The sequence below is a fragment of the Muntiacus reevesi genome, chromosome 9 (genome assembly GCF_963930625.1).
Source record: "Muntiacus reevesi chromosome 9, mMunRee1.1, whole genome shotgun sequence".
In the NCBI taxonomy this organism is placed as follows: Eukaryota; Metazoa; Chordata; class Mammalia; order Artiodactyla; family Cervidae; genus Muntiacus; species Muntiacus reevesi.
Window position 1 is genome coordinate 62491062 of NC_089257.1, and position 17190 is coordinate 62508251.

At 51.7% G+C, this 17190-nt stretch overlaps 1 protein-coding gene across 1 annotated transcript; it reads left to right on the plus strand.

Moving 5' to 3' along the window:
* Nucleotides 1-4863: 4863 nt before the first annotated feature.
* Nucleotides 4864-17068, plus strand: TREH (trehalase). The gene is made up of 15 exons (XM_065946133.1): nucleotides 4864-4952; nucleotides 11692-11792; nucleotides 11928-12072; nucleotides 12153-12240; nucleotides 13430-13530; nucleotides 13664-13756; nucleotides 13873-13989; nucleotides 14083-14205; nucleotides 14444-14493; nucleotides 14583-14777; nucleotides 15284-15501; nucleotides 15769-15880; nucleotides 16222-16332; nucleotides 16591-16646; nucleotides 16892-17068. The coding sequence occupies exons 1-15, from the start codon at nucleotides 4864-4866 to the stop codon at nucleotides 17066-17068; spliced, it is 1776 nt and encodes a 591-aa protein (XP_065802205.1).
* The last annotated feature ends 122 nt before the right edge of the window (nucleotides 17069-17190 follow it).

The window sequence follows — 17190 nt, forward strand, 5'->3', positions numbered from 1 at the left end:
CTCTTGAGAGTCCCTTTGCCTGAAAGGAGATCCAACCAGTCCATCCTAAAGGAAATCAGTCCTAAATATCCATTGGAAGGACTTATGCTGAAGCTGAAGGTCCAATAATTTGGCCACCTGATGCCAAGAACTGACTCATTTGAAAAGACCCTGATGCTGAGAAAGATTGAAGGCAGGAGGAGAAGGGGACGACAGAGGATAAAATGGTTGGATGGCATCACTGACTTGATGGACATGAGTCTGAGCAAGCTCCAGGAGCTGGTGATGGACAGGGAAGCCTGGCATGCTGCAGTCCATGGACACGACTGAGTGACTGAACTGAACTGAGTAGACGGACCTTTGTCGGCAAAGTAATGTCTATGTTTTGTGGTTATAATTTAAAACCTTCCAACGTATAAAACTCTATGTGATAATTAATTTAGGTGTCAACTTAGCTTGGCCAAGGTACCCTGATATTAAGTCAAAGATTATTCTAGATGTTTCTGTGAATATATTTTTTAGGTGAGATTAACCTTTAAATCAGTAGACATTGAGTAAATTACCCTTCATAAGGTAATTACCCTCAATTACTTGAAGGCCTTAATAAAAAAATGACCAACCTCCTCAAAAAAAGAGAGAATTCTACCAGCAGAGAGTCTGTAGACTTGAATTGCACCTCTTCCCTGGGTCTTCAGCCTGGTGGCCTATCTTGCAGATTTTGGACTTGCCAGCCTCCCTCATCATGTGAGCAAATTCCTTAAGATAAATTCTTTCCCTCCCCCTCTCATATCTCCCTGTTTTCTTTTCTTTTTTTGGTTTGTTTATTTTTCTGGAGAACCTTAATACAGTCTAAGAACAAGGGCTTCAGTGGTGAACTCTACCATACATTTAAAGAATTAACACCAATCTTTTCTCACACTCTTCCAAAAACAGAAGAGGAAAAAACACTTCCTAACTCCTTCTATGAGACCAGCATTACCTGATGCCTAAGCCAAATAAAGATATCACAAGAAAATTATGATCCAATATCCTTTATGCACATGATGAAAATACCCTCAACAAAATACTAGCAAACCAAATCCAACAGCATATTTAAAGGATTATACATCATTGCAAGTGAGATTTACCCCACGAATGCAAGGGTGCTTCAACATGAGAAACTTAATCAATGTAACACCGATAGTACATTAATAGTACACGTAGCAGTAATAGTTGCTTAGTCACTAAGTGGTGTCTGACTCTTTGCATCTCCATGGACTTGCATGTAGCCCACCAGGCTTCTCTGTCACCAGAATTTCCCAGCGAAGAATGCTGGAATGGACTGCCATTTCCTCCTCCGGGGATCTTCCTGGCCCAGGGATCCAAACTGTGTCTCCTGCATTGGCAGGCAGATTCTTTACCCCTGAGCCACCAGAGAAGTTGGAGGAAAAAACCCACATGATCATTAGTTGATGAAGAAAAGTCATCTGACCAAATCCAACACCCCTCACCAACTCGAAGGATATGGGTCTGAGCAAGCTCTGGGAGTTGGTGATGGACAGGGAGGCCTGGCATGCTGCAGTCCATGGGATTGCAAAGAATCGGACATGACTCAGTGACTGAACTGAGCACCCATCCATGATTTAAAAAAAAAAAACCCTAAAAACTAGAAATAGAAGGTAATTTCCTCAGTATAATATAGGGAATTTATGAAAAACCCACATCTGGCAGCATACTCATGGTGAAAGACTGAAAACTTTCCCCTGAAATCAGGGAATAAGACAAAGATGTTCACTTTACCACTGCTACCCAACACTACTCCAGAGTTCTAACCAGAGTAACAGTGGTGGAGGGGGAGGAATAGAAGTCACTCAAATTGGAAAGGAAGAATATTCTATTCACAAATGATGTGATTCTACATATAGAAAATCCCAAAGGATCCACAGGAAAGCTACTAGATCTAATAAGCAGGTTCAATAAAGCTGCAGGGTACAAGATACCACACAAAAATCAATTGAGTTTCTACACATTTGCAAGGAACAAACTGAAAAAGAAACTTGAAAAGGAATCCCATTAAAAATAGCATCTTAAAGAACAAAGTACTCAGGAATAAGTTTATCCAAGGAGATGAAAGACCTGTATACTGAACACTAAAAAACATAGCTGAATCTAAATAAGATCTACATGGATGCAGAAGCATCCAGTGTTTGGGAGTAAGAAGGCTTAATATTGTTAAGATGTCCTGAATACCTAATGGGATCTACAGATACAACACAATTCCTATCAAAATTCCAACAGCATTTTCTGCAGGAATGGACAAGGTGATCTTCTAATTCATATGGAATTGAAAGACACCCTAAATAACTAAAACCATCTTAAAAAGAACACGGTCAGAGAACCAACACTTCCTGATTTCAACGCTTACTACAAATTTTTAAGGTCAAAAAACTTGAATAAACATTTCTCCAAAGAAGATAAGCAAACAGCCTATAAGCACATAAAAAATGCTCAGCATCAGTAATCATTAGGGAAATACAAATCAAAACCACAATGAGACATAACCGCACACCCCTTAGGGTGGCTATTACAAACAACAAACAGAAGTAACAAGTGCTGGGAGCATGTGGAAGAAGTGGAACCATCCTGCCTCAGGGGTGGGAATATAGCAAGTGGAAAACAATCTGACATCTCCTCAAATAATAAACATAGATTGACCACATTATCCAGCAACTCCACTATTAGATACATACTCAAAAGAACTGAAAGCCAGAATCGGAACAGATATTCGTATGCTCATGTCCATAGTAGCATTAAACACAATAGCCAAAAAGTAAAAGTAAACCAAACGTCCGATGACAGACGAATGGTTAAAGAAAATGTGGTCTACAAAGGAACTTCTGTATGGAAACAGAAACAGGCTCACAGACATGGAGAACTGACTTGGGATTGCCAAGGGGAAGGATGGCATTTGGGATGAGTAGATGCAAACTATTACATGTAGAACAGAGAAACAACAAGCTCCTACTGTTTAGCGCAGAAAAAATACATCCAATATCCTGTGATAAACCAAATGGAAGAAAATAAGGAAAAGCGTGTTTATATGTATAACTGACTCACTTTGTGTATAGCAGAAATTAACACAACATTGTAAATCAGCTTCAATAAAGTAAATGTTTAAAAAATATACTCATCTCTACTTTTTTGTTGCTGTTTGTTTTTCCTTTAGTAACTCTGCTAAGAGCTTAATTCCCCAACCAGGGATCGAACCCTGGCCCGTGGGCAGAGAAAGCTCAAGTCCTAACCAGTGGATTGCCAGGGAATTCCCCAAAACACATTCATCTCTAAAAGAAAATGTGGTCTAAACATACAACGAAACATTATTCAGCTTAAAAGAAAAAGAAGGAAATTCAGATACATGCGACAACATAGACTGACTTTGAAAATGTGCTAATGAAATGACAAATACTGTATAATTTCACTTCCATAAAGTATCTAGAACAGGCAAATTCATAGAGACAGAAAGTGGAATAGTGGTTTCCAGGGGTGGTGGGGAGAGAGGATTGAGGAGTGACTGCTTTAAGTTATAAAGTGTGTGTTTGGGATGATAAAAACAAAAATGCTTGGAAATAAATAATGGTGATAGTTGCCAGACATCGTGAATGTAATGTAAATTCAATCGTGTGCTTAAAAACGGTTGAAATGGCTTGTATTTATGCTGTGTCTATTTGATGACCAGAAAAAACTTTCAAGGAAGGAAAGAAGGAAGCAGGGGAGAAAGGGAGCATACAGCATCTGGAGGCGGGGATGCCAGGAAGGAGGTGGGCGAACCCGCGGAGCAGACGACCGCTGGGGTGGGAGGGACAGGCCGCTGGCGAGGACAAGCACAGCCTGGCCACCCCGTCTGGGGGCAGGCACTGAGCGGGCACCACAGCTCCGGGCAGTGAGCCCGCGTCACAAAGCAAAGGCCACATGAGCACTAAACTCGGGCGGGGCCGGCTGGCAGCACCACCTTCCCACCCCACCCGACCCCCCATCCTTTCAGGCCTGAGGCAGCGGTCCTGGGTCAGGCTGCCGCCTCCTCACCCGCCCCTTCCCACCCCTGCCTCTTAACTCCCGCCCTGTAGGAGTGGGGAGCTTCCTACAGCAGATCAAATCCTGCTGCCTCAGCTCAGAGGCTTCTCTGCCAGCCCCCTCCCTGGAACTCGCTGCCTCCTTGGCTTTGGCAAAGGCCCCCGACAGGCCGGTGCCAACACATCCCTCTGGCCTCGCCTCACTCCCCTCCCCTGCACCAACCCCGGTTCTCTCTGGCCAGGCTGGGCTTCTTGCAGCTGCCCTGCTCCTGCCAACACCTGAACGGTCTCCAGCCCATTCCCTTGGCAAACTCCTAGGTCATCTCCAACACCCGCAGCAAATGTTCCCAGTGTGGTGGGTCTTCCGCCTGTGCTCCCACCGCCTTCCTGGTAGATAATCTCAAGGGTCCTGGGCTTTCACACTGTACCTGGGACAGAATCTTGAGCCCTTCTGTTTGAAATGTTAAAGGAAATGATAACCCCCTGAGGTGGTAGCCTCGGGGCCACGAAAGAGACCGGCATCTGGGTCACAGAAGTGTGGCCAAATTTCGTCCATCTCCCCACCCTTACCCCACCTCTGGGGGAAGGGCCTGAGCAGGAGGAACCAGTTGAGGCTGGGAAACAGAAGGGGAGGAAAAGACAAAGTCGGGGGTCAGGGGCGGCCCCTGTGAGCTGAGAGCAGGAGCAGCGAGCGGTCCGCGTGCTCCAGCTCTTTGAGCGGCCACGCCTCAGACCTGGACTTTGGTTGCCCCAGGCTGGCGGGCGAGGCGAGTAGGCTGTGCCCCGGCGAGCAGGAGGCACCTGGAGCTCCTGTTTGGCCGCAGCCACAGCCGTCATGCAGGGGAGGACCTGGGGGCTGCGTCTGCTGCTCCTGCTGGGGTTGCGGCTGGGGTCCCAGGAGGCCCTGCCCCCACCCTGTGAAAGGTAGGAGCGGGGAAGGCAGCTGGGGATGCAGCTGGAAGGCCAGACTAGAGGACCGGGAGGAGAGCTCGAGCATCAGGGTCAGCCCTCCAGAGAGGAGGGCAGGGAAAGAGATCAGGTTTCAGGCTCTGTGCTAGGCACTGACCCCCCCAGTGCCGGGAAAAGATGGGGCGGCCTGTGGGCGGCTGGACGCAGGCCAGGAGCCTGCCACCCAGGGAGTGCTCCCTCCCTCTGCCCTCCCTTCTAGCTGCTCCTGGAACTGTGCAGGCCTGTTCTCAGGGTTGTTCTGGGAAGCTTTCTGTTCAATTTCCCTGCCTTGGATGTGAGAGTGGGAGTAAGGACCTGCAAGGAGCCCCTGGGTTTGACCTCTGACCTCCATGACCAAACCTCTTTCCAAAGCCACAGTTTCCATCTCCAAATAGCAGGGATGAGTGACCCCCTCCTGCCTCTAGGACTCACAGAGCAGCCACTCTCCCTTCATCATGGGTTTATTGAGCTCTTACTACGCCTCCTGGGTTGTAGCAGTGAACAAGAAAAATGAGGTTCATGAAAGTTATTAAGGTTATTATTACATAACAAGCAAGAAAGGTAATAATAGAAGTTCACTGGTGATGGTTGTTGTTTTTAAGTCTCTAACTCGTGTCTGACTTTTGCAACCCCATGAACTGTAGCCCACCAGACTCTTCTGTTTATGAGATTTTTCAGGCAAGAATACAGGAGTGGATTGCCACGTCCTTCTTCAGCAGATCTTCCCAACCCAGGGATCGAACCCATGTCTCCTGCATTAGCAGGCAGGTTCTTTACCACTGGACCACCTGGGAAGCCCATATCTTCCACTAGTACTCACCAAATGTTTATATTCATGGTTACTGTGAGGCTGCACCATGACAGGCAGCCTAGATTAGGAGTAGGCCTGGTTTTCCAGGGTAACATGATTATCAGGCCACCTGGAGCCAGCCAATCAATATGCGCCCAGTAAGGAAAAGGCAACCTATCAGGGGAAAGCTGAAAAGCCCGCGAACGCCCAAGTTTGAAAAAAGCCCACGAAGGTTTGAGCCAATAAGATTACTTTGCAAACATGTAACCAATCTGCTTAAGCCAGCTACCAACTGCTTATGCATACCTTATAAATTGGGTAACAGCTCGGGCTCAGCGCTTTCTGACCCTGCACCACTGCGTTGGTTGCGGCAGTGAGCCCTGACTCGAGTCAGCAATAAACTTCCCTTTTTTGCGAGTTGCATTGTCTTGGAAGCCTTCTCTCTTCCCACTCGGGGATTCGGACATCGGGCATAACAGTTACAGTTTAGTACACACACGAGGCATGGCCAGCCAGGAAGCCTTGGCATCCATGAGTTTTTACTGGGGATCAGTTACAGGGACGTAGTGTATCCTCATGGCGACTTTAGTTATTCATTCTCCAGGTCTCTAAAGGTCAAAATGATAATGGATGGCCCTCAGCCCCCACCTTAAATCACATTAATAGGATAAAATATCTGGCATGGTCCAAGGTCCCAGTAAACAAAAGTTTATCAGGTAGGGCCCCAGGAGCTTAGAGGGTATCTCTTAGGCACATATCAGACTGTCTTTGAAATGTACGGGGTGTGAACATAGTCTATCTGTTAACTCAAAACTGTTTACTGCACAAACAACTTGCATAACAAAGAATTTGTCCAGTCTTTGTCCTAAGTTCCTGGAATACAACTTTTAAGATCTTGGACATTTCCCAAGTGGCAGGAGTGTCTTTGGTACTCAGGTTAAGCTTGAATAGCTTCTATGAGAGAGGTGACTCACGGTGAGTGCCTAGATGGGTCATGCTAATAAGATGACCAAAGTAGGATAGGTCATGTTAGAGGATGAAGTGATTAGAGGGTTGGGGTTTTGGGGAACCTGATACCAGCCTGACCTCCTGACCTCTGGAGAAGGAAGGGGGTGGAAGATTGGGTTTAATCGTATAGTTGATGATTTAATCAATCATACCTTTGCAGTGGGTAACCTACCTACCTATGCAGGAGACATAAGAAACACAGGTTTGATCCCTGGGTTGGAAAGATCCTCTAGAGGAGGGCACAGCAACCCACTCCAGTATTTTTGCCTCGAGAATCCCATGGACAGAGGAGCCTGGTGGGCTATGGTCCAAAGGACCACAAAGAGTCGGACGTGACTGAGGTGACTTAGCACTCAGGCAGGCACGCACCTATGCAATGAAACCCCAAGAAAAACCAAACTCTGGACACCAAAGTTCAGTGCAGCCTCATTTTGGCTGACACTTCAGTGTACCAGGAGGTTGAAGTGTCCTGATTCTATGGGGAGAGGACACAGAAGCTCTTTGTTCAGGACTCTCCCAGACCTTGTCCTATATGTGTCTTCATTTGGCCAGTCCTGACTTGTACCCTTAGGATAACTATATTACAATCACAATACAGTGCTTTACTGAGTTCTGTGAACCATTCTTGTAAATCACTATTAATTCTAGCAAATTCTCATGGGAACCCCTGACCTTGTAGCCAGTGGTCAGAAGTGGTGGAAAGTTCAGGACCCCTGAACTTATAACTGGTGCTAGAAGTGAGGGCAATTTGTTGGGGACTATAGCTTTGACCTGGGGGTGGCATCCAAGCTAACTCTTAGTGACAGAATTTTATTGCAATATTTTAATTGTGGTCAGAACATGTGTGATTTGCTAGGATGATCTTGTCTCACTAAAACATGTGGGTTGGAAATTGCAAGATGAAAGGGCAGGGAACGAGCATCTTTTGATTTCTGAACGGCCACAGGGTCACCCATGTGTTCAGAATAGCAGTTTTGTTGTGATCAGTTACTTACTGGAGGTAAAAGTTACCAATGAAAGTTAGAGCTGATGGATCCAACTCTTGGGGTATTAGCTAACCAAATGCATAAGAAAATGCAAAATAAGAAGAAAAAATAAAAAAAGAATTTCTTGGTTATTGTCATCCAGAATAGCAAAATTGAAAGTGAGAGATAAGCCAAACTTAAATTCTGGTCAGTCCTAACTATATTCTGGTCTCAGGGCCTCTGCTAACGGAATGTGTTGGGGAAGGTCCTGCTTCTGGCTGCCCTGATGTGCAGCCACTAGCCCCAGAGCCATTTCCAAAGGAAAAAATTATTCTGAAACAACAAATAATGAAGAAAGTTTGATTCCCAAGAGAATGTGATAGACAGAGGACAGAGCCAATGGTCTCGTCCCAGCAGGATAGGCATCTTTAAACAGTTATTAAGAATGGGATGAGGACTTCCCTGGTGGTCCAGTGGTTAAGAATCCACTCACCAATGCAAGGAACACAGGTTTGATCCCTGGTCTGGGAAGATCCCACGTGCTACAGAACAACTAAGCCTGTGAGCCTTAATTACTGAGCCCGAGAGCCCTAGAGCCCATGCTCTGAAACCAGTACCAAAGACCCAGCAGAGCCAAAATTAAGTAAATAAATTTTTTTAAAAAATGGGGTGAGTAAGAAATTCCTTGGCAGTACAGCAATTAGGATCTGCACTTTCAGTGTCAAGGGCATGGGTTTGAGCCCTGGTGGGAGAACTAAGATCCTGCAAGCCCTGCTGCATGACTGGGGAAAAAAAAAAAAAGAATGGAGTAAATAAAGCAAATATTGATTGGAGCAAAACAAAAGATGAAGAAGAGAGGGAGAGTCAAAGGACTGATTTATTTTCAAGAAATGGGATGAATAAAGCAGTCACGTGGGAGTGCACGCTAAGCGGCTTCAGTCATGTCCGACTCTTTGCGACCCCATGGACTGTGGATGGGTCAAAAGAAAGTTTTCATGCAGCATTCTTAGAAGTTGACTGAACCAATGGGAACCCCTGCAGGTCATCCAAAATGAAAAGGCCCTAGACAAATCTGTTTTATTCACCCTACCTGGGAGCAACTTGGAAAACTGCAAGATATAGGCAGCAACAAGAAGCCTGACCTCCAATCTTCTGGGGCAATGGTGCTGAAATATAATCAATATCAAGGCTGATAGCTGGGTCAGAGTCCCTTAGCTCTATCCCACACTGGGGACCCAGAACCTGACACATAGGAGTGGGCAAAATGGTCAGAGGGTAGAGGAGGCTCCTGGACTCTCTGATGTGGGAACCCCATGCACTGAGGTACCAAAAGCAACTGGTGAGGACCTAAAAGAGGCTACAGTCAGATTAAGAGAATACAGAAATGCAAGAGTCGATGGGATGAAGGTGAAAGGTAGTATGAAAAAAAAAATGGAATGTTTAAACAGGCTTTATGTCAAAGGATTGTTTCTCCTTCACCTGATTGTTTTATGGAAATGAATGTCATGATTGACGAGGAACACTTACCCTCCCTAGTCCTCAAAACCCAAACCTGCTGAAGTTCTAAGAGGTGCACAGTGAGAGATACAAGGGTCGGTGCAACCAAGATAAAAGTTTGAATGAAAACTGGTGTTTGAACAGTTCTATTGGGAAGTGACTGCATCTATTTCACCTCAATGTATTACAGGAATGGATATTGTGCCTGACTGGGGAATGTTTCCACTGTCTAGTATTATAAAGCAGAAGACATGTAAAGCCATGCCTCAAGCAATATTAATTGAATGTTCCAAATGAGAACCAATAAGATTGCCTGAGTCTACATAGATTGTAGCCTTCTTCTGAGGATCACAGACTGGGACTTACAGGAAAAGCCTTTGGGCACCTCCCAGCTGAGACTTTGGACTAAAGAATTTCAACTGGAGAGGCAGTTACTAGTTTTCTGTCAGATATTAATTAAAGTCTTCCCTATGACTGAAGGTCAAAAGATAATCTTGAAACCTGAAATGCCCATATTATCTTGGGTGATATTGGAAAATGCTCTAAGAAGGAGGGATATGCCCAGAGGAGTTCCATAAGAAAATGAAAATGGTTTATGCAGGACCATGCTGCTGGGGGAATGGAGAGTTGCTCAGTGTATTTAAGAGCAGGCAGGCTCTTTTCCCTTAGGAATGACATTGAAACCACCAAAGGAACTACCAGATTCAATTGTCACCTAGGCAAGTGCCCCATGAACAGCTCTTGATTGACCGACAATGAACTGCATGGTTTATGGATGGCAGTTCCAAGGTGAACATACAACATACTGTTTGAAAGACTGCCACTCTTATCAAAGAAGACAAAACCAAATCAGCTCGGTGGGCTGAGTTACATACCATTTGTCACTGTGTTTAGGTTTTTGTCTACTCTCGGTCAATGGCCAATGGCCTGGCCATAAGGTCAGACAGAACAGCAATACAAAACTGGCATATAAAAATGACGCCCTTCTGTGGCATGGTCCTAAAAACACTATGGGAATATGAATATTGCGTTAAAATAGAACACACTGATGTCTATGGGTCAATATAAAGCCAAACATAGGGGCTCTCATCATTCAATTCTTCCATCACTGCAAGGGAAATGAAAGTGTTAGTCACTCAGTTGTGGCCGACTCTTTATGATCCTATGGACTGTAGCCCACTGGGCTCCTCTGTCCATGGGATTTCCCAGGCAAGAATACTGGAGTGGGTTGCCATGTCCTACTCCGGGGGGTCTTCCTGACCCAGGGGTCTAACCTAGGTCTCCTGCACTGCAGGCAGACTCTTTACTGTCTGAGCCACCAGGAAAGCCCCACTGCAAGGGAAACAGCTTGCAATTTAGCCCATGGGGCTGGCTTGTTATGTTTTCTAAAGATCTCCATCAGGCAGTTAGGGTGCAGGGGCTTTCCAACCAAGATACTGTCTGTCCACTTGGAACTGCCATCAGTAAATGACCAAGTTTTTGCTTGGTCAATAAAAAGCTATTCACGGGGTACCTCCCGGTGGCTTCTCTGTTGCTTCCCCAGTCAGCCCTGCAGGAAGTGAGGCCACCTGCCCTTGAACACAAAAAGTACCTCCTTGCATTCCGCAAGCAGCCTGCTCCTGCAGAAACCATTTCCATCGTTAAGGAACTCTCGGGGCACTGCCTTCTTTATCACAGGGTTTCTCTGACATCACCCAAGGCATTATGGGTATTTCATGGTTTCAGGAATATTTTGTGCTTTTCAGTCATAGAGGAGGCTTCCATCAATATCCGACAGCAAGCTAGTGATCCTCTCCCGTATGGTGGGTATCGTACACTGCATCTGGAAATTTCCTGGTTCAAACTTTTCATTACTGCCACTGAGTATAACTCACAGGGTTTTGCCACAAGCCCTTCCAGTTGGGTCTACCGGGAGCCGCTGAACAGAGAACTGGTCCATCCCACCATCGCTGATTAAAGCGCCACTGAGCAGTGCTCCGGGCTCGTGTGCCAAAGTGGGCTGCTTCCTCACCAGCCCCCCACCCGCGAGAACAGATCCGAGCCCCTTCCGCTCCTCCCCTCCGAATCCCTGGTTGGCTGACCTCTCTCCCACTAAAACCACCTCACGCGCGTAGAGCTGGGAGAGGATGAACAGGCAACTCCTGATGTGGACACGCTCTGAGCTACAGCGCCCTCCCTCCTCTTGTCCACCCAGTTTTCTATACTGTTTCAAATTAACCAGAGAGCTGGGCTCAGGCAACTGTTTAGGTCCTTTCCTACACAAGGACCCTCCGCGTTCTCTCAGCCCTGATGTCACCACCACCCACAAACCCCTACCACACACGTGCACAGGCACACATGTGCCCATGCCCTGGCACACACACCGTCCTCACCCCTCCCAGTCACCACGCCCCAGACTCCCGTTTTATTCTCCCCTGCTGACCCGACATACTCCCCTCACCGACTCTCCCTGCAGCCAGAGTTACTGCCATGGGGAGCTTCTGCACCAAGTTCAGATGGCCAAACTCTACCAGGATGATAAGCAGTTTGTGGACATGCCTCTGTCCTTAGCTCCAGGTGAGAACCCCCGGGGCCCCGCCTTCTCCTGAACCTTCCACCAAAAGGCAGGGGGAAAGACCAGACAGGCAGGGGCCTCTGATCAGGGAAGGCTCCCTGGGGTCCCGCTGACCCCTCCTGCTGCCCATCCCCCAGACCAAGTCCTGAGGCGCTTCCGCGAGCTGGCCCAGGCCCACAACCTCAGCATCCCCCGACAGGAGCTGCAAGTGTTCGTCCAAGAACACTTCCAGGCTGTGAGGCGGGAGCTGCAGCCCTGGACCCCCGGGGACTGGAGAGACAGGTACAACCCTGGACGCTCAACAGGAGAGGGGCCTTTGCTCAGGGCTGCCCCCTCAACCCTGAGGGCCGGTGGTCTTCCAGCCCTCAGTTTCTGCAGAAGATATTGGACCCCAAGCTGGGAGCCTGGGCAGGGCAGCTGCACCAACTCTGGAAGAAGCTGGGGAAGAAGGTACCAGTGCCCTGGGCCTGGCAGAGGGAGATGGAGGTGGGGAAGGGGCGAGCCATCTGGGGCCCTTCCTGTTCCCTCTACACCCTCACCTGTGTAGAGCTGGAAATAGATGAACAGAAAACACCTGATGTGGACCCAGCAAGACACTGGGCCTTATTTCCTGAAAACACAGTCCTTGAACAGGACTTTCCAAAAAGAACTTCTGAGAGGCAGGAAGGCAACATCTACTTCTAACTCCTCACCCGCTCCCTGAAGCCCTCCCAGCCTCCCCCAGGCAAACCGAGCTCATCCTCCACCCCCAGCTGCCCCGTCCTGCCCTTCACACCCCGTGGGGACCGTTCACGCCCCTGCTGGTCCCTCTTGCCTGAGCTCCTCGGGCCAGGCCTCTGCTCAGGAACCATAATTGCTCCCCCTGATTCTGGCCCAGGCCTGTGCTCAGCACGGTCTGTTATGCACTTTCTCCCCTTTGTCTGAGGCTCAGAGAGGGCAGCCGTTTGCCCAAGGCTGCACAGCTCCTGTCCTCCTGCCCGGACCCAGGGCCCTGGCACCCACTGCACAGAGCGGGACTCCAGGGTCATGCATGTGCCGGCTTGGGCTGCGTCCTCACCAGCCCCCACCCAAAGGGAAAAACCTGGGCCCCTTCCTCTGTTCCCTCCAAATCTCTGACAGGCTGACCTCTCCCACTAAAGCCCTCACGTGTGTAGGCTGGGAGGGGATGAACAGAACACACCTGATGTAGAGCAGTGAGCCCTGCTGACACTCCCCTGCTCTCCCCCGGGCACACTCATCCACACCCGCCTCACTGCAGAAAGCTGTGGGGGTTTCATCCACACCTGGGCCAGACCTGGGGGCCCTGATCCCCTAGGCCTGGCTTCATGGTGGCCATAGAGATTCGGGGGGCACTGGGAGCCAAGGAAATGCCCACCAGCTGGCTGCTGATACTGGCTGCTGTGTGGTGAGCAGTGGGGTGCGCGGCTGAGGGCTCCAGGCTCCTGCACGGCGCTGCTCCTGCTGGGATTCTAGAGGCTGGCACGTGGGGACCAGCAGACCAGACTCCCCACGGCCCAGGCCTGGACCAAGGCCACATGGCTGAGCAGCGCCAGAGCCAGAGCCCAAGCCCGGGCTGCAGGGCCGCCAGCCTCCGCTCCACATGGGCCCAGGGTGCCCGTGTCCTCTCTCCTGAGTCCAGGTGAAGCCAGAGGTCCTCATCCACCCTGAGCAGTTCTCGCTGATCTACTCAAGACACCCCTTCATCGTGCCCGGTGGGCGCTTTGTGGGGTTCTACTACTGGTGAGCAGCCAGGGGTTGCGGGAGGGTGAGGGTGGGGAGGGGAGCCCAGTGCCAGCAAGACGTCTCGGCGTGGCCCGGGTGTGCGGGGCAGAGGATGGGGTGGGCGATGCCTGAGCTGTCTGTCCTCCTCCAGGGACTCCTACTGGGTGATGGAGGGTCTGCTCCTCTCTGAGATGCCGGAGACGGTGAAGGGCATGCTGCAGAACTTCCTGGACCTGGTGCAGACGTAAGGCGGGGTGGGCACCCCAGCCAGGGTCGGGGGAGCAGGTGCCGTGGGCCTGGGGCCGGTTTGCCTCGGCTCTGGCAGCCGGGTGGGCCAGTCAGCAGGCCTCCTTTCGTCAGGTATGGACACATCCCCAACGGGGCCCGTGTGTACTACTTGCAACGGAGCCAGCCCCCGCTCCTGACCCTCATGATGAACCGCTACGTGGCCCACACCAATGACACCGCCTTCCTATGGTGGGAACCCCTCCCCGTGCTGCCCTGCACCCCCTTCCTGAGACCTCCCGGGGCGGGGTGCCTGGACTGAAAGGGTGCCCGGCTCCATCCCAGGGACCACATTGAGACCCTGGCCTCAGAGCTAGACTTTTGGAGTAAGAACAGGAGCATCTCTGTGAACTCCGGGGGAAAGAGCTACATCCTGAACCGCTATGAAGTCCCTTACGGGGATCCCAGGTGAGGACCCACCCGGCCAGCCTCAATCTGTTGTGTGTTCAATCCGGTTTGAGTGTCAGGTCTTCCCTGGGCAGGAGGACGGGGGACTGAGTCCCACCTCTCAGATGATGAGCTGATAGCCCTGGGCGGTCCGGGGCTGTGGGCCCCCCAGGACGGCTGAGCCAGGGTGGCTGGGCCTGCTGCGCAGGCATGGAGGGTCTAGAGCCCAGTGCCAGGCCCCCCACCCTCTTCTTACCAGGCCGGAGTCTTACAGCAAAGACGCAGAGCTGGCCGCCACCCTGCCGGAAGGTGAGCAGCGGGAAGGGAAGGGGCTGAGCGTGGGCCCGGACCGTGTGTCAGGCCCTGGCCTCCCGTCTGCCGCTGCCTTGTTTCCACAGGAAACCGGGACACTCTGCTGGCTGAGCTCAAGGCCGGGGCCGAACCCGGCTGGGACTTCTCCCCACGCTGGCTCCTGGGAGGCCCGAACCCCAGTTCGCTCAGCAGCATCCGAACCAGCAAGCTGGTGCCGGTTGACCTCAACGCCTTCCTGTGCCAGGCGGAGGGGCTCATGAGCAACTTCTACTCCAGACTGGGTGCGCGTGCCCGCAGGGAAGGAAAGAAGGGTGCTGGCCCAGCTCGGGTCCCTGCCTCGGCCTTGGCAGCCAGCTGCAAGGCGGACCGTGAGAGGCAGACCTCCAGCTCCCCGGCCTCACCCCACACCCCCAAAGCAGCCACGTCCCTCCCTTTCTCACTGACAGGACCTAGGAGGGGACACCCTACCCCCACAGATCCAAACCCCTCCGTCCCCTCTCCCTGCCCTTTGACCCCTCAGAGCCAGGGGAATCCACACAGCCGGCCAATGTCCCCGTGAGGACAAGCCTGGGGACAGGCCAGGGCAGGGCCTGGGAGCTGCTCGGGACCGTGTGCTCAGGGAAGTCCCGGTGCTAGAGGCCTGAAATGCAGCGGGCTCTGCTCCACATCGGTGTGGCCCCTTGGTTCTCGGGACCTCTGAGTCCAGGGGAGGACAACAGGGGGCCAAACTAGACCCCCTGGGAGGCGGGGGGCCCTGTGGCTTAGCCTAAAGGCAGTGTTGCCCCAGGGAATGACTCTGAAGCCGCGAAGTACAGAAATCTGCGAGCCCAGCGCATGGCTGCCCTGAAGGACGTCCTGCGGGATGAGGGCAAAGGGGCCTGGTTTGACTATGACCTTGAGAATGAGAAGAAGAAACTGGAGTTTTACCCATCGAACTTTGCCTCTCTCTGGGCCGGCTGCTTGCCTGACCCAGACGATGTGGATAAGGCTCTGAAATGCCTGGAGGTGAGGAGGCAGCACGGTGGGCTGCTCCATCGGGGCAGGACCACCTGCTTGCTCCCTGACTCTGACCTGGGACCCCTGGCAAGTGGCAGCCACACACCCAGGCTTCACCCAGGGTCTTACCGGCAGGTCCCACTTCGGCCACCAGGGGGCGGCTGTGAGCCAAGAAGAGAAGGCCCAGGAGGGGTCCCCTGGCTTTAGGAGGGCCCAGCCTCTTGGCTCCCTGTCCAGCCCCCACCCACAGCCACGATAATGTCTGGAACCTTCTAGGACAGCCGGATCCTCACCTACCAGTATGGAATCCCGAACTCTCTCCAGAAGACAGGCCAGCAATGGGACTTCCCCAATGCCTGGGCCCCCCTGCAGGGCCTGGTCATCAGAGGTAGGGAGGATGGGGCCTACCCCACCTCGGCACCACGAGGGCAGAGGCTCGGCCTCCCTGGCACTGGGGAGGCATGAACAAAGGATGCAGAGGCCTTTCTCTAGCTTCTCTGCTCTCTCAGCCTCTCAGCAAACAGTTATACCTGCCCCCACCTGTCAGGGGAACCAACCCTCTGCTCTCCTTGAACCAACCTAGATTAAGAGCAGCTTGGCTTCTGGTTCCAGGAAGGAGGTCTTAGCACCTGGGCCTCTTTCCATCCTTGGGAGAATAAGGTTCAGGCCTCTGCTTCCCCTGGGATGGGGGCTCTGGAGATGCAGGGTCCTGCCATGGGTGGAGTCTAGGTCTGGCCAAGTCTCCTTCAGCCAAAGCCCAGGAGGTAGCTTTCCAGCTGGCCCAGAATTGGATCCGAACCAACTTTGATGTCTACTCCAAAAAGTCAGCCATGTATGAGAAGGTGAGTTGGCCATAAGCCCTGTCCCTGGGGTCCTCCTACCCAGGGTGAGATGGGGAATTGTTAGGCTTTGCAAAGCCCAAGCCCAGTATAACCCGGGGCAGTGGCGGCACCTGCTGTTCATTCCTGGGCACTGCAGGGCTCAGCCGCCGGCCAGAGCCGCTTCTCCCTGTAAGGGGCTCCGTTTCTTGCTTCCCTAAAGGCCTGGGGTTGGGGCGCTGGGGCAGGGCTTGACCTTCAAGCTCATCCTCCTGTCCTCAATATGACATCAGCAACGGTGGGCAGCCAGGTGGTGGAGGGGAGTATGGAGTTCAGGTGAGTGGGCCACACCCTCCAGGGAGCTCCGGGGCTCTGCTGTGCCCTTAACTGGCCATGACCTCCCCCCTCTGGGCCTCAGCTTCTTCCGTGGAAGCTGGATCCCAGGGAAGAGCCCGACTGGTGCTCCCTGGTACCCCTGGGGCTGGGGGGGCCTGGGCCTCTCGGTGGGGATCCCACAACCCATAAGAGGACTTGGGGGCCTGCCCCAGGGGTCTTGCCCCACGGACCTTACCTTTCTCCAGGAGGGCTTTGGCTGGACCAGTGGCGTGGCCCTGATGCTGCTGGACCGCTATGGGGACCGGCTGAGCTCGGGGGCGCAGACTGCTTTCCTGGAGCCCCACTGCCTCGCAGCCGCCCTCTTGCTCAGCCTCCTGCCACAGTGGCAGGCCTCCAGGTCCCCATCTGGCTGCAGCTCCTGACGATTCAACCTCCACACGCGTCCCTCCCTACCTTGTCCTGCCCCCTGATCCTTTATCCCTGGAGAGCCTACCCCCTCCCTGCCCCTTCCCCAGCCCGGTCCTTGGTCATAGCGGGGGGGGGG

Bases quoted from the DNA above. Each gene is read 5' to 3' on its own strand.
- TREH (XM_065946133.1), top strand. From the start codon at position 4,864: ATGCAGGGGAGGACCTGGGGGCTGCGTCTGCTGCTCCTGCTGGGGTTG. The intron at 15,502-15,768 runs GTGAGGAGGCAG...GGAACCTTCTAG, and splicing joins AGGCTCTGAAATGCCTGGAG to GACAGCCGGATCCTCACCTA. The intron at 16,333-16,590 runs AGGTGAGTTGGC...CCTCCTGTCCTC, and splicing joins AAAGTCAGCCATGTATGAGA to AATATGACATCAGCAACGGT.